The sequence below is a fragment of the Hevea brasiliensis genome, chromosome 13, assembly GCF_030052815.1.
Source record: "Hevea brasiliensis isolate MT/VB/25A 57/8 chromosome 13, ASM3005281v1, whole genome shotgun sequence".
Taxonomy (NCBI): domain Eukaryota; kingdom Viridiplantae; phylum Streptophyta; class Magnoliopsida; order Malpighiales; family Euphorbiaceae; genus Hevea; species Hevea brasiliensis.
In genome coordinates this window covers 71,777,543-71,791,121 of record NC_079505.1, presented here as the reverse complement: position 1 = coordinate 71,791,121, position 13,579 = coordinate 71,777,543, and the positions used below count along the sequence as shown (strand labels likewise).

Sequence of the window (13,579 nt, the reverse complement as noted above, 5' to 3'; positions counted from 1 at the left end):
TGTTTCACATACATGAGAATTAATGCAGTCTGTAATATATTGCTTCTCCCATTCAATCCACTCGCAGGGGTACTCATAATTCGTCTCCCTCATCTTCTGTAGAGAATGATCATGTTTTGGTCCACCGATTGGCCCTCTTTATAGCAGCCATATCCGTCTCTTTTTGAAGCTGAAATCTTGCAGGAAGGTTTAAGGCTAATCTTTTGGTTCAAGTGCAACAATTTGGCAGTAAATGGGTGAGCTGGGACTGGGGGAGATGATGAGTGTCGATTGGTTGGTTCCACCAATGGTATTGCCTTTTTGTTTTGGAAGAGGGTTACTTTTAAAATGAGTTTCTAAATGGGATTCGTAAGGTTACTGATTATGGCTTGTACATGCAAGAGTTGATGATTATCGCAATGACAGACATAAAATAAAGCGTAATTTGATTGGGTAGGAAGTTGGGAAAATGATTCTTCAAGAACGTGCCAACTTTACATTGGGATTTTTCTTCACATTTTTCACGCAGGCTGGCGGCAACCTTTTTGAGACTCTCTCTCTCTCTCTCTCTCTCTCTCTCTGTGGAAACATATTGATGAAAATGACATGTTCAACACATCCCACGTGTACGTAAATATTAGGGTGAACTGAATTTGCCAGCATCGTTCTCATTGCAACAGCCGAAAGTGAAAAAGATTGAAATCAAACACACACACTCTCTGTCTCTCGCCCAACATGAAAAGCATTCAGTTGAAAGCGTCACAAGGAAATCAAGCATATCTTGGAAGCTATATCCATGTCGCCTTTCTACTGATACAAAACCACAAATGGTTATCAAAGCTAGTTTTAAGTGAGAACTTTACAATGCAAAAAGAGTCGGTGTTCTATCAATGCATTAAAAAATTCAAAATGGCAGAACAGACTGACGTCAACGAAAATGGTTGCTCATGCTGGGTAAAAGAATACACATTGTTATGCTCTTATGTCTTTCTATGCATGCTAAGTCATTGTCTTTACCCAGGGAGCGCATATGCTTGAATATGATTTGGAGCAATAGAGGATAATACCAGAGTGCCAACATTCAATTATACTGGCAGATGACATAATTTGATATTCCACTGAGAGATTTCTAAGCTGCTTCAGTTTCAGATATACATAAATCAACTTATTGTTGTCATGTTCTATAATAGTAGCTCAGAAAAGGCACGAGACCTCCTTTATTGCAATAGACATCTTTACTTAGCACCTGTATCAGATAAATCAATAAATACAGGCACATCTTATAACAATATCATTAATGCCCAAATAATTACAAACCTTCTAAGATAAATGGTCGAATTTGGTCAAGAGCTGGTGATTCAAGCTGCTGGTTCAATTCGACTTGTTTCATTGGAGGGTTTAGTTGTTTGACTTTGTCAGGTTCCACGGGCTCAAGCTGTAGCTGTGGTTGGATTTGTTCAAGAGGCAGTGACTCAAGCTGTTGGTATTTGGGCTTGTTTTTTTGGAGGATAAGGTAAGTAGTGCAATACCAAAATAACAAAATTCTACTTTGAGCTATCACAGTATCATTAATGTGGCTTCCTCCAAAGGAGAGCCGCTCGAGTGCCTGCAAAATAAGATTTAATATACATATAAATCAACTTCAGAGAAGTGGCAGCTTAACTTGTTAAAATAAATTAGCCAATTTGACAATGTCTTTTCTGTAGAATTTCCAGTTACTACAAAAGAATTCACAGTAGAAGAGAACTAATTGAGCTGGTCACTAAAACTATTATATAATTTTATCTTTAATTTTCTGTGCAAAGTGCAATTGCATATGACTAGTTTACCATAATCGTAAAAGATTAAAAGACAAACAATATTACGGAACATCTTTATATAACTGTATGACATTTTTCCCTGGCAAAATCAAATTTCCTGTTAAATCTTCAATGTGATTAAGGTTCTAATTAAAATAAATCTTTTATTTTTTTTTTGAAAATTCTGTTTTTCTTCACCAAAACAGGAAACCCTTTTTTGCTGCAATCTAAAATACTGGAATCCATGAGGTCAGCTTACCTGTTCACCAGTTTCAATATCAAATGAATGCTGGTGATCAAACTTAAGTCCGCTAAATTCATTTATACAAAGCCCTTGAAAGGCCCTAAAAAACACAAGAAGACAAGGGAGTCACAATCACTGATAAGAGGAGGGGAGGTGGGTGAACAATGGAAGATGATTGGTGTATCATCATCTAGTAAAAAAATTAGAAAGAAAGGGTCTAAAATATGAATGATTAGCAGTTTACCATCTTATCAGAGAAACATTAGGTATCCATCGGAAGATGATTGGTGTATTATCTGCATTGACATAATACCCTCCAAATACAATAAAAACTGTCATAAGAGAAGGTCCTAGTGCCATTGCTGCTTCAGTGGTTGGAGCCATAGCTCCGACAGTTAGACCCATTGCAGATGCAGCAAATGATTCTGCTGTCACAATTCCACAGAACTTTCCAAACCTAGAACATGAGTTATAATTCAGTAACTTCATGAATTATGAATGGAATAACCAATAAATTCCTTAACAGATTGCCTTCCATGCATCAACAATAAAGATACACAAACTAGCCAGTCCAACAGAGGAATTATTCAGAATCCATGGTGCACATGAAAATAATGCACTCTCTTCTCACATTCATGTTGAATTCACAAGCTAAATTCATAGATGGACACCCCCTATGATTGTGACTGAGATGAAAGTGCACTATTTTCATGTGCACCACATGCTTGATACAAAATTTCCCCATCACATCATTAACATTGATTAATGTTATCACGTCTAATAAATGTTGCAACAGAGACATAATAATAAGTGAAAAAGTTTTCTATACCAACCAGGAAATTCTATTAGCAAAGGAAAATCAGTAACCATCATTGAGTTGAAAACTATTGTAGTTATGAAGAAGGAAATAAGCAACATCATAGTCTAATCAGCAAGAAAATTCTATAAGGAGGAAATGGAAATAGCATAATCAACTGACTAGAATTTTTAACTCTCCTTGTGATTCAAGTCATATTCTCTTAAAGCAGTTTTAGGCTCGAAGGTAAGCATTTTGCACCTCCTGATGTCATCTCACATACTTACATCCAAATAAGTTCAGCATAAAAAGAACACTAGATTAGGTTCACATGACAATATATCCTACTTTATTTTATTCCATAAACAAAAATGAAAAATGTTCCATTAGATAAATCTAGGGACTGCAAAATCAGTGTCATCTACTTAAGAGATGACTACTTTTGGGGATTATGGACTTACCACCAAGGAAACTTTCCGATATTCTTGTTCCTTTGGAGGCCTTCAATTTTTCATTTCTACTTACAAGTCTTTTTCACTAAACACATATATCCAAGTATTTTGCTATTCAGTTGCATCTCTAAATTATATAAAAGCCCTATAACATTTATTCCCAAAAAAAAAAATTGCAAGGTTGCACATTGGCCTGATGTTGAGACATGCTAATCAAGGAGACTAGTCGAGGTTCTCCCCTCCCCCAATTATTGGGACGTCATAAACCCCCCAGTAATATGAGATTCTGGGGCATTATCATTCAAGTTACTGCAGAAATTTTCTTTATGTTTAGAGTCATTGCTTGGTCAAATTCTGTTAATGTCCTATCTTTTAGCTTAGAATCATGTAGTGCCTTGATTTTCTGGTTGTATATCGATATCTTTGTCAAAACAATCTAAATGGTAGACGAACAAACCTAGACAAAGTGGGATGGAGACGTGCCATGGGATACAATACAGCACCAAACATTAATGGAAATGCAGCTCCAACAGGAATCTCAGCTATCAATTTAGAAAGCAGATATGGTCCTAATGCATAAGATCCCTTTGCACGCTCTCTATCCACAATTGCACGTTCCTTGGGAAACACACCCACGGTTTTCGTGAGAGCAGCCATTGCTGTGTTTATTGCTGCAACCTGAGAAAGATCAAATGTCCATATAAAGTATCAACGAACTGTAGCTTGGGGCATTTTTGTCAAACTCCATATAAGTATACTGCCACAGCAATATATTAAAATATTCAAAAGATTATCAATGACGTAACACACCTGGAGCAATCCCATCCTGTCCTGTATTGACGTCTGAGATCTTCCCATTCTCCAGAAAACTGATCCAAATATTATAGCTGACGCAATTGACATTCTTGCCCGAACTTTGTTTGTTGGCCCATCACGAGAAGCCTAACAACTCAATAAAAGGAGCCAATCAGGTTATAGTTAATTGAGAACTGATATATGTGAACAAACTACAAGGGTTATTGACCATCCTAGAAGTCCCATTCATTTTCGACAAGAATCCAATACATTCAATGAACTTGCATAACAAAATTCTGTCCTACACTGTATTTCTGTGTTTGCCATTCTAGTCCCAAGGAGTGAATCAGTCATCTAAAATTGGGTAAAAGATAAGAGTTTTGCTCTCAGAAATTGCCGTTTGGCTGACTAGTAGTTAAATAGAGAAGCTAAGATTAAGGATACAGAAAAAACTAAGTAAAACAATGTCATGGCTGTAATTTATTTTTAAACCAACTATTTGAGAAGACTTCCTTTTTCTGATATATAAGGCATTGGCTGCGTCACACCATGTCATAGAATGAGAACATTTGGACAAATAAAAATTATTTTACAGTTGAGAAACTAACTTGCATCCATGCACGTTTGAGGAGCAACCAGAACTGCCTCCACCAAGTCTCTTTCCTTTTTACAACAGTTTTCTTGCTTAACTTCTTGCCATTCTTAGGGCTCTCCCTGCTGGCAAAGGGAGTTGCATAAAGCACAGTTGATAATTGTTCTGAGAATGACTCAACAAGGCCATCTATCCTTTTCCGGGAAGAATACACACTTTCAGCAGAACTGTAGTCAACAGATATGAGATCAGCCAAAAATTCAGCTGGATTAACATGATCTGAGCAACGATACCTGTTGAATGAATCAATTATTAATCAGTTCTCTTGAAAATTAATAGTAGCAAAATCATCTATATATTCATTTACATGATCAATCATCACTTATATGCACAAATGAAACATATTTCTGTTTCTTTTTGAAAAACTACAGCAGTGAAGACAGTAAGCCTAGTCTACAGCTCAAGTTTTTTTACATGGAAATGGATAATGCTAGCCAAGAATAACAGTAATAAAACACAAAGGAAAAGCTTCTAAATAGGAAACCAAAACACATTAAAAAAATGCTATCAAATGTTCCAAAGTAAAAAAACCAGAAGAGAAATGAAAACTATTCAACGTTGCACACACCTACACATAACAAATCATAATTTATTATTTCTATGTAATCACTAACAGTTTACACGAAAACAGAGAAGAAAGTTATATGCCATAGAAAGGGGAGGCAACATATTCAACAGAAACTGCCATATATAATACCCTGGTCCAAATAATACAACATTAAACTAAAGGCGAATGATGCAAGCTGGAAGTATTTATTTGTGGATAGTCTACCCATAATACCTATCAGAACTTCTATAACACAATGATGAAACATCATAAGATGTACAAGATCAAAATTAAGATGTTGAAAAATTACAAATGTTAGAAAAGTTGAGTTGATCAACAGATAACTATAATTGAATGAATAAAAGGGTATATCCACATGGCAGACATTAGTTCCACATCCACTTCCACCAGCAGCATTGATTCTCAAGTGATGGTAGGTGAATTTCATGGGCTTGCATCCATTTGTGCAATTCTTTAAGCTAACCCAAAATTTTTTCCTTTAGTATGTATTATGTAACCTGGATCTTCATATCTTCCTAAACCCCACAGTAATAATTTAGAGAAATGTCGCAAATTCAAAAGATCTTGAAAATAACAAACAATCTATCCATAGTATGAACCATAAAGATAATCAATAAGAGAAAAAAGAGGTCTGGCTAACCGAAACTTTGTGAAGTATGCCAGTGGTTCATCATGTGCAGGACCAGCATAAACAAGTGCACCCTCTGTTAGCAAAACAATGTCATCAAATTTACTGTACACAGAACCTCTGGGCTGGTGAATAGAACAAATTACAGTATGTCCATCCTGTGCAAGTTGCCGGAGAGTTTCCATCACTCTCTCTGCCTGGAAAGCATCAAGCCCTGAAAAACATCGATTCAGCAGTCAACAACATAAATCACTGGAACAACAGTAAATTGATTTTTCAGTTCTTGTGAATGAAGCTAATAAAAAAATGTGGCTTAAAGCAGCATAACTAAGCCCAGAAATAACAGCCCCTTTTTTCAAATTTGATTGGACCCAATCACATTACAATTGTCTATTTGCTAACAGTTCAATGCAACAAAAATTCATTACATCAAGATTCTTTTTCCTTTTCTTTTTCAGCAAGAGGACTTTATTATCAAAGAAAAAGGGAAATTTCAATACATATAGAGAAATTGTTAATATATTAGAGTCTAATGGAGCCACTCTCCAATCACATTGAATATTAACTGAGAACACCATTCTTAGACCCTGACAAAAAGTCTATAAGAAGCGAGGAATAAATTTGTCACACAAGAACTGCATATCTAAATTTTGGTTGAAAAATACAACCAACTAGTTGAAATCACAGCCAACACATGGCATATTATAACCTCTATTTCTTTGTACTCCTACCAAGACCTGTAAGGTGCATTAAGATTCAATTGATAAGGAGTTTACCCCACTTCTGTTAAGTTTAACTAAGAGAATGTTTGGTTTGCCTACTTACTTTTAACTTTTAACCTAAAATATATTTTTTAATTTACGAGTCAAATTAAAAATAAGTAATTAATTATTAGGTAAAGTTACTTAAAAAAAACTTTTAAGTAGTTTAAGTGTTTAGTTAAAAAGTGCTTAAAAGTAATTTAATTTATTGAAATTACCAAAAAAGATATGTAATTAAGTGTTATAGTGTTAAAATGAGGATAATGCTTTTAAAAATTGTTAGGATAATATAGTCTTTTTGACTTATTTTAAGTATTTTTTTTTTTTAACTTATAAGCTAAATCAAATGCTAATATGCTTACAACTTTCTATTTCTAAGTAGGTTTGACCAACTTATAAGCCAAACCAAACACCGTCTAAGTGATTTACATTTAATAATTATTGCTTTATATAGAAAATGCAAATCATGGAGTGAGACGCAGGTGAAAATATGACATATGAAATGTAACTTGCGAAAGAAGACCCATTGAGGACTATCGTCTGAGCAGATCACATGGAGCATGCATACCTGTTGTGGGCTCATCAGCAAATATGACAGATGGGCTGGCAATAAGTTCACATGCTAGCGATAATCGTTTCTTTTCACCACCACTTATTCCACGAACTTTTGCATCACCAACAATGGAATCAGCACAGCTGACCTTTGAAAATAAAGAACAAAAGCAAACCCCAGAAAGAAATCAAATTAAATCAGAAGTAATAGAATGAAATAAAATAAGTGAAAGATGAATCATAGTGCATGATCGCTTCACATTAAAACCACTATGGTTATTTTGAATTATTTACTCAGAAGAGATATTGATGAAGAAACCAAGTTACTGTAGACCCTTATTTTGTGATGAGTATGTGCATTGAGGCCATAGGGAACCTGATTATGAAAAATTGTATGACTGTAGGATATAATTGGAGGCATAGAACTGAATTATTAATTTCATGGCATGTTCTTGAAGAAAAGAATAATAATATATTTTTGAAAAATTAATTAAATTTAAATAAAATTTTATTTTGTTTAAATTTAATATGAGTAGTTCTTAAATAGACCTAATTAAGTTTAATTGGGCCCTATGGACTGAAGAAAGCCTACTTAGAAATTTTAAACAGAACACATTTAATTTATTTTCTGAAAATTAAAATAAAAAAATATTTTTTCTCTCTCCCTCTCCCATTCCCATACAAACTCTCTCTCCCACTTGGTCCCACTCTCTTCCTCACTCCCTATTAGTGCGGCCCCCCTTTCCCTCTTTTCTTATTAGTTGGAACACCGTACCCATATCCCAGTCTCACCCAAATTCTGCAACCCCAGTTGTTTAAGTAATCTAAACCTTATCACCTTAAGACTCCAAACCCTATCACACTTCTCTCTCAAAACCCTATAAATACTCTACTGGAGAAAACAGAAAAGGGGGAGGTTCAGAAATATCAGGGCTATTTAGAAATACCTTAGAGCTATAGAAAATTTAGAGATAATTAGAAACTCTTTTAGTCCTTTCTTATTTTTTTTCTTTTTTTCAAGAAGATTTTCATGCAAGATTTCTTGAAGGTTAGTTTTTGTTGTTTTCTTTTCAAGATCTATGCCACGTAATATTTAGTTCTATATTTTTTGTCTTTTAATTTATCTTACATGTTCATGTGGATCATGTAATCATGTTTAATTTGAAGGGATACACAACTCTGCACATATTCAATTTTTTGTCTAGCATTTTTAATATTTTTTGTTATTTTCTAAATATGTAAAAATTTTAGTAAAATTATATTCATATTTCTTCACGAAATTCTATTAGTTTTAGGCTCAAGAATCACTGAAAAAGCTTTTGTATTTTATAAGTTATGGCTGTTTGAAGTTAGGGTCCCTGTAAAATTCAATTTGCAGTATACCCGACTTGTGAAGCCCATATCTCCCTTGTTTCTTAATAATTTTGTGTGAATCTGGTGTCTAAAATTAATTTCAAAATATTATGAATCTTTTCCAATTGGTTTTGCATTCATTCTGTGGTTAATGAGTTATGAATTTTACAAAAAAGTAGTGCGATTCTGTCACTTAGGAAAGTTACGATTTATGTAGATCATTCGGTTAGGGTTTTGTTTAGTTTATAAATTTTATGATCTTGTATGATGTGTTGGCTATCTTCTGTAATTTTTTCATGATTTTTAGGCATGTCTAACTTTTTTTAAAAATCAGATTCCTTACTACTGTCAATCTGCCAAAATGTAAAAATTATATGTTTATGCAAATTCTTGTGTGTTTTTGGGTTTTAATTGATATTTGATCTATTTTTCTGTGTTTTTTTAATTCAAGAGGTGTTATGAAGTGTTTGGATCATGTTAGAAGACTTAGACCATTAAGTAGTTGTAACTGATTAGAATTTTAACTCTTTTAGTAGACTAGAGTTAGAATTTAACGTGAATTGTTATTTATATTTTCTTATTTTATTTATTTTCTTTAGTTTCTGTATTTTTTTATTACAAACAAAATTAGTAAGTAGCCCTAAGGTAAGTACCAAAGAGGGCATTTGCATGGAACTTACATGGAGCTAAATGGGAGTAAACCAGGGATATCATTGCCATACTAGAAGGGAAGACCCTTTTTTAAGGGTAGCTTACCCCAATGACAACTGCAATTACTAACATGTAAGTAATCCTAAATTCTTATAATAACCATTGGCATGAAATTGTAATAATAATAGGATTTTTATTTGGTAAATTAAAATTAATTTTGTTTTTAATTTAACTGACTTTTGCATGTAATTAATTTAAATAAATACTTTGTAAATTAAAATTAATCTTATTTGTAAATTAAACTAACCTTGACATGTAAAATAAATTTAATTTAATACTTGATAATTGTAAAATAAATTTACATGTTAGAAATCTTTATTAGATTGTGATTATTTGAGCCTTATGTGATATTAGAATTAATTTAGTTATTATCACATTTAGATAATTTAATTATCTTTAGGGTAACTTAGTGAAAATTTAATTAATTAGGTGAAATAGAAATTTAAGGTTATTTGAAATTGAATTTGTTTATAAATTAAATTCTCAATAACAAATTAACTTTAGTCATCTGGTACATTTAAATAATTAACAACCCCATAGATATGAATTACTTATATATGAAAATTATTTGTAAATAACAACCTTTTTGTGAATTACTTGCGTGTGTAAGATTAGAATTGCATTTTTAGGATAAATTTTAATAAAAGAATAATAAACAAGACTTCTAGAAACATTAGTAGAGGACTGGTACTGGAATTAACGAGGTTAAACCAGGCGTAAGGGGTGCCTAACCTTCCCCTTATGTACCCACTATCCCGAATCTAGACATTGGGCTATGGTAACGACGGTTGTGAAAACTCTACAATGAATAAGTTGCCATCTATGACCCTCGAAAGAAATACTGAATATGTCTCGGTTATTACTCGTTGTCGACTCCTATGACGACTCCTGTCTATCTATGTCTTCGTGGCATAAATCATTAGTAACGTGTTAGTGTTATGAAAAGACGGTACTTACCAGTGAATCGATTTTATTAGGATTGTATGAAGTGTATGTCTCAGAAATATTATCTAAAGAGGTGTTACTTAATACCATTGTGACTCCAACATCTTTGACTCCAACATCTTTCCGGAGCATTACTTGGTTCATTTTTTGTTTCAAGCATATAAACTAAGATTGTTCAGCTTCAAGTGCAAATGCTTAGACTTCAAATTTAGAGGAGATAATTTCATGTCAAGAGTTTTCAATTCATTTCACATATTCACATCAAATATCACAAGTCCTACTTACCAGGCCTAGCTTGAACAGCAAATTGTTCACAAACTCATCTCTTTCCTCCACCGAAGATATCTCTGGAAGTTGAAGTTCTGCAGCAAGGGACAGCGTCTCCCTCACTGTCAGCTGCGAGAAGAGAAGATCCTCCTGTCTCACATAAGCAAACCTGCAATAACAATAAACCTAATACTATCGCTAAAAACTCAAGGAAATAGATTGTAAAAACTAAAATAAAATAAAATCACTATCATTTCTTCCAAAATAAATCATACTTGTAAGCTATATTTGAAATAGGTATCCCATTGACCTCCAAAAGACCAGATAAATGCAGCAGAGGTGATGCCATTAGCTGCCTCGCCAGAACATTGAGCAAAGTCGTTTTTCCTGATCCTGATGGCCCCATTATCGCAAGCAATCTTCCAGGCTTTGCTTCTCCACTCACATTTTTTAGCAGAAACCGCACCTACAATTAAACTATCATCAATTTGCTAGTTTCCTTGAAATTGCATAATGAATGCTCGGAAAAATTAGCTAAGTGAATCAAATTTTTCCACATTTTCTTAGCAGCAAAGCAGAACTTGAAGAAAAGCTGTAAAAAATTACAATTTTCTAGGAGGTGGAATATCTACTTACTTGTTTAGAGGATTTATCAGAGAAAGAACACGTGATGTTGTTCCAGCGGATAGAAACCGGAACAACTTTCCCATTGACCGAAGCTTCGCCAGCTTTATCATCTCCGGGAACGCCGTTCCTCTCATCATCCGCAAATTCATCCTCCGATAACAGAGCAGGGCCCGGACAGGAAAACAATCGGACCAAGATAGCCACCGCGGCCGCCGCCAGAACCTGGCCGAAACCGTTCCCGCCAAACTTCACCACCTGGCCCACCATTTTCCGTCCTAAACACACCATTTCCGTTCTATCTTCAAGCTCCAGCGACCCCCCTTAAGCTGAGCTACTAAGCTGTGTACATAATGTATGGATCCTAATGAGATAAAATTTATTACTGCATACAAGGTACGGTGTCGTTTTTGTCGATGACGTTTAACGACAAGATATTTTTGGGTGAAATTTTTTTCTCGATTTTTCTGCTCTAGAAACGCCACGTGTCATCTTTCAAGATAAGAGGAAGACTTCCAGGCGGCTGGTGGGAAAATTATACGATACGCCATTGTCCCCTGCTATTCGTCAAGCTGGTTGAATTATGAGATTTCACAAATTTAGCCTTCATAAAAGAAAACATGGTGAGAGGAAAATAGGATTATGAGCCCGTATTATAAGCCAAATTTCAATTACCAGGAAATAAGTCATACATTTGAAGATCTTCAAATAAAAAAAATAAATACTATATTGGAATTTCAAATTTAAATCATATGAGATGTTATAAAAAGAAAAATTATTCTCATTATATAATTAATATAATATTTTGATATTAAAAATATATTTTAAACAACAAAAATAATTTTTTAGTAAAAAATTTCAATGAAAATAAATATAATATATTTCATATCATAAGTATATTTTATATAATCATTATAAAATTTAAATTAAATAATTATTTTATTTTATTAATCAAACAAAATTTTAAGGATTATATTATAATTTATAATTAATTTTTTAAAATTTAATTTAATCCCTTTTATTATATTTGAGAATTAATTAAAATTCAATTATAATATATAAAAAAATACATATAATATAAATTAAAAATTATGTAAAAATGAATTTAATCATCATAAAATTTAATATTTATAATTAAAATATATATATAATTAATTAAAATATATAAATAAAGTGCATAAAAAGCTCATTACAAACTCGACCTACATAGCTGCATCTGGTGCAAAATAATGAAAAAAATTAATTATAATTATAATTTAACACAAACCTTTCCAAATTTTATTTTTATCTAATTCGCCAAATTTAATTAATAGAATTTTAATTTCAATTTCTAATGTTCACAGTGGACAAAACCAAACGCCCTCTTCACCGTTCCCACGCTAAGAAAAGTCCAGCAAACGAAACCGACCCAAATGACCAGCGCATAGCTGGCAACTCGCCTTCCAATCGCAATTCGTCAGCCATGGATTCGCTCTCTCCGCCACAAGAGCCGTATCGGAACTGGGTGGAGCTGCCGCGGGACGTTACAGCGTCGATCCTTTGGAAGCTGGGGGCGATCGAGATCTTGACCTCAGCGCAGCTCGTCTGCTCCACATGGCGTAGCATCTGCAAGGACCCCTCTATGTGGAGATCGATCGACATGCACAATTTGGGTGATCTCTGGGACATGGATTATGATCTTGGGAGAATGTGCAGGCATGCTGTTGATAGAAGTTCTGGTGGCTTGGTCGATGTAAACATTGAGTATTTTGGTACTGATGATCTCCTCCAATACATAGCTGATAGGTACTGATGGTTGTTTGCTTGTTGAATTTTTTGATAACGGTTTCTTTTGTGGTGATAATTTTGAATTGAATTTGGATTATTTTTTCAATTCGTTTATCGTGCATTACTCAAGCTCCTTACAGTGCGAACAAATTGAATTTGATCTTATGATTTTGTGTTTGTATGTGAGAGGATAATTTGAATCGTTGTGTTTATTGATACTTGTCTTGTCTGTTATTGCTTAATTTGTTAATTTATATTTAGAGGAAAATAAATTTAGCCTTGAGAAATTCTAGGGCAGGAAGCCTTTGTATGTGAGCTTGTATACAGGAAAAATAGGTTATAGCGGGAATGAGTATCTCCACCTTGAGACTTCCGAAGATTAAATCAGCGTCTAAGTAGAAAACGTTGTACACTAACAAGTTGGTCACTCTGAATCCATTTTCCAGATCAAGCTGTTTGGTTGTTAGAAAAAGGAATTTGCCTTAATTATCAGAAGTTAGAGGGAAAGAGAGTAAGAAAAGTAGAATCAGAAGTCCCTTTATGGTTCGAGTTAGCTTAGTTCAAGATTTTCTTAGACTGAGCGAAATTTTCCAAGTGTGAGATTGGTTTCCGAACTCAAGGTCCTAGTGGATTAGGTGACAAATCCTTCTTTCTCTTAAGTCAGACCTTTAGGTCTCTAGGGAGAT

General features: G+C 33.8%; 2 protein-coding genes across 2 annotated transcripts; one reads left to right on the top strand and one right to left on the bottom strand.

The window, feature by feature from the left end:
* Positions 1-1,288: 1,288 nt before the first annotated feature.
* On the bottom strand, positions 1,289-11,462 carry LOC131171919 (ABC transporter G family member 7-like). The gene is made up of 11 exons (XM_058132203.1): positions 11,139-11,462; positions 10,778-10,968; positions 10,521-10,671; positions 7,243-7,375; positions 5,926-6,127; positions 4,674-4,950; positions 4,081-4,212; positions 3,728-3,948; positions 2,267-2,479; positions 2,038-2,122; positions 1,289-1,585 (listed from the first exon to the last, which is right to left on the bottom strand). The coding sequence occupies exons 1-11, from the start codon at positions 11,415-11,417 to the stop codon at positions 1,289-1,291; spliced, it is 2,181 nt and encodes a 726-aa protein (XP_057988186.1). The 5' UTR covers positions 11,418-11,462.
* Positions 11,463-12,444: 982 nt separating this feature from the next.
* Positions 12,445-13,530, top strand: LOC131171918 (F-box protein SKIP19-like). The gene has a single exon (XM_058132202.1). The coding sequence runs from the start codon at positions 12,460-12,462 to the stop codon at positions 12,916-12,918; it is 459 nt and encodes a 152-aa protein (XP_057988185.1). The 5' UTR covers positions 12,445-12,459; the 3' UTR covers positions 12,919-13,530.
* Positions 13,531-13,579: the final 49 nt, after the last annotated feature.

What these genes read in the sequence shown, in the direction of transcription:
- LOC131171919 (XM_058132203.1), bottom strand. Translation starts at nt 11,417, where the DNA reads ATGGTGTGTTTAGGACGGAAAATGGTGGGCCAGGTGGTGAAGTTTGGC. An exon ending in TGCTGATGAGCCCACAACAG is followed by an intron (nt 6,128 to 7,242) that starts GTATGCATGCTC and finishes GATGTTTTTCAG; the next exon opens with GGCTTGATGCTTTCCAGGCA. An exon ending in ATATTGAAACTGGTGAACAG is followed by an intron (nt 1,586 to 2,037) that starts GTAAGCTGACCT and finishes CTTATTTTGCAG; the next exon opens with GCACTCGAGCGGCTCTCCTT.
- LOC131171918 (XM_058132202.1), top strand. Translation starts at nt 12,460, where the DNA reads ATGTTCACAGTGGACAAAACCAAACGCCCTCTTCACCGTTCCCACGCT.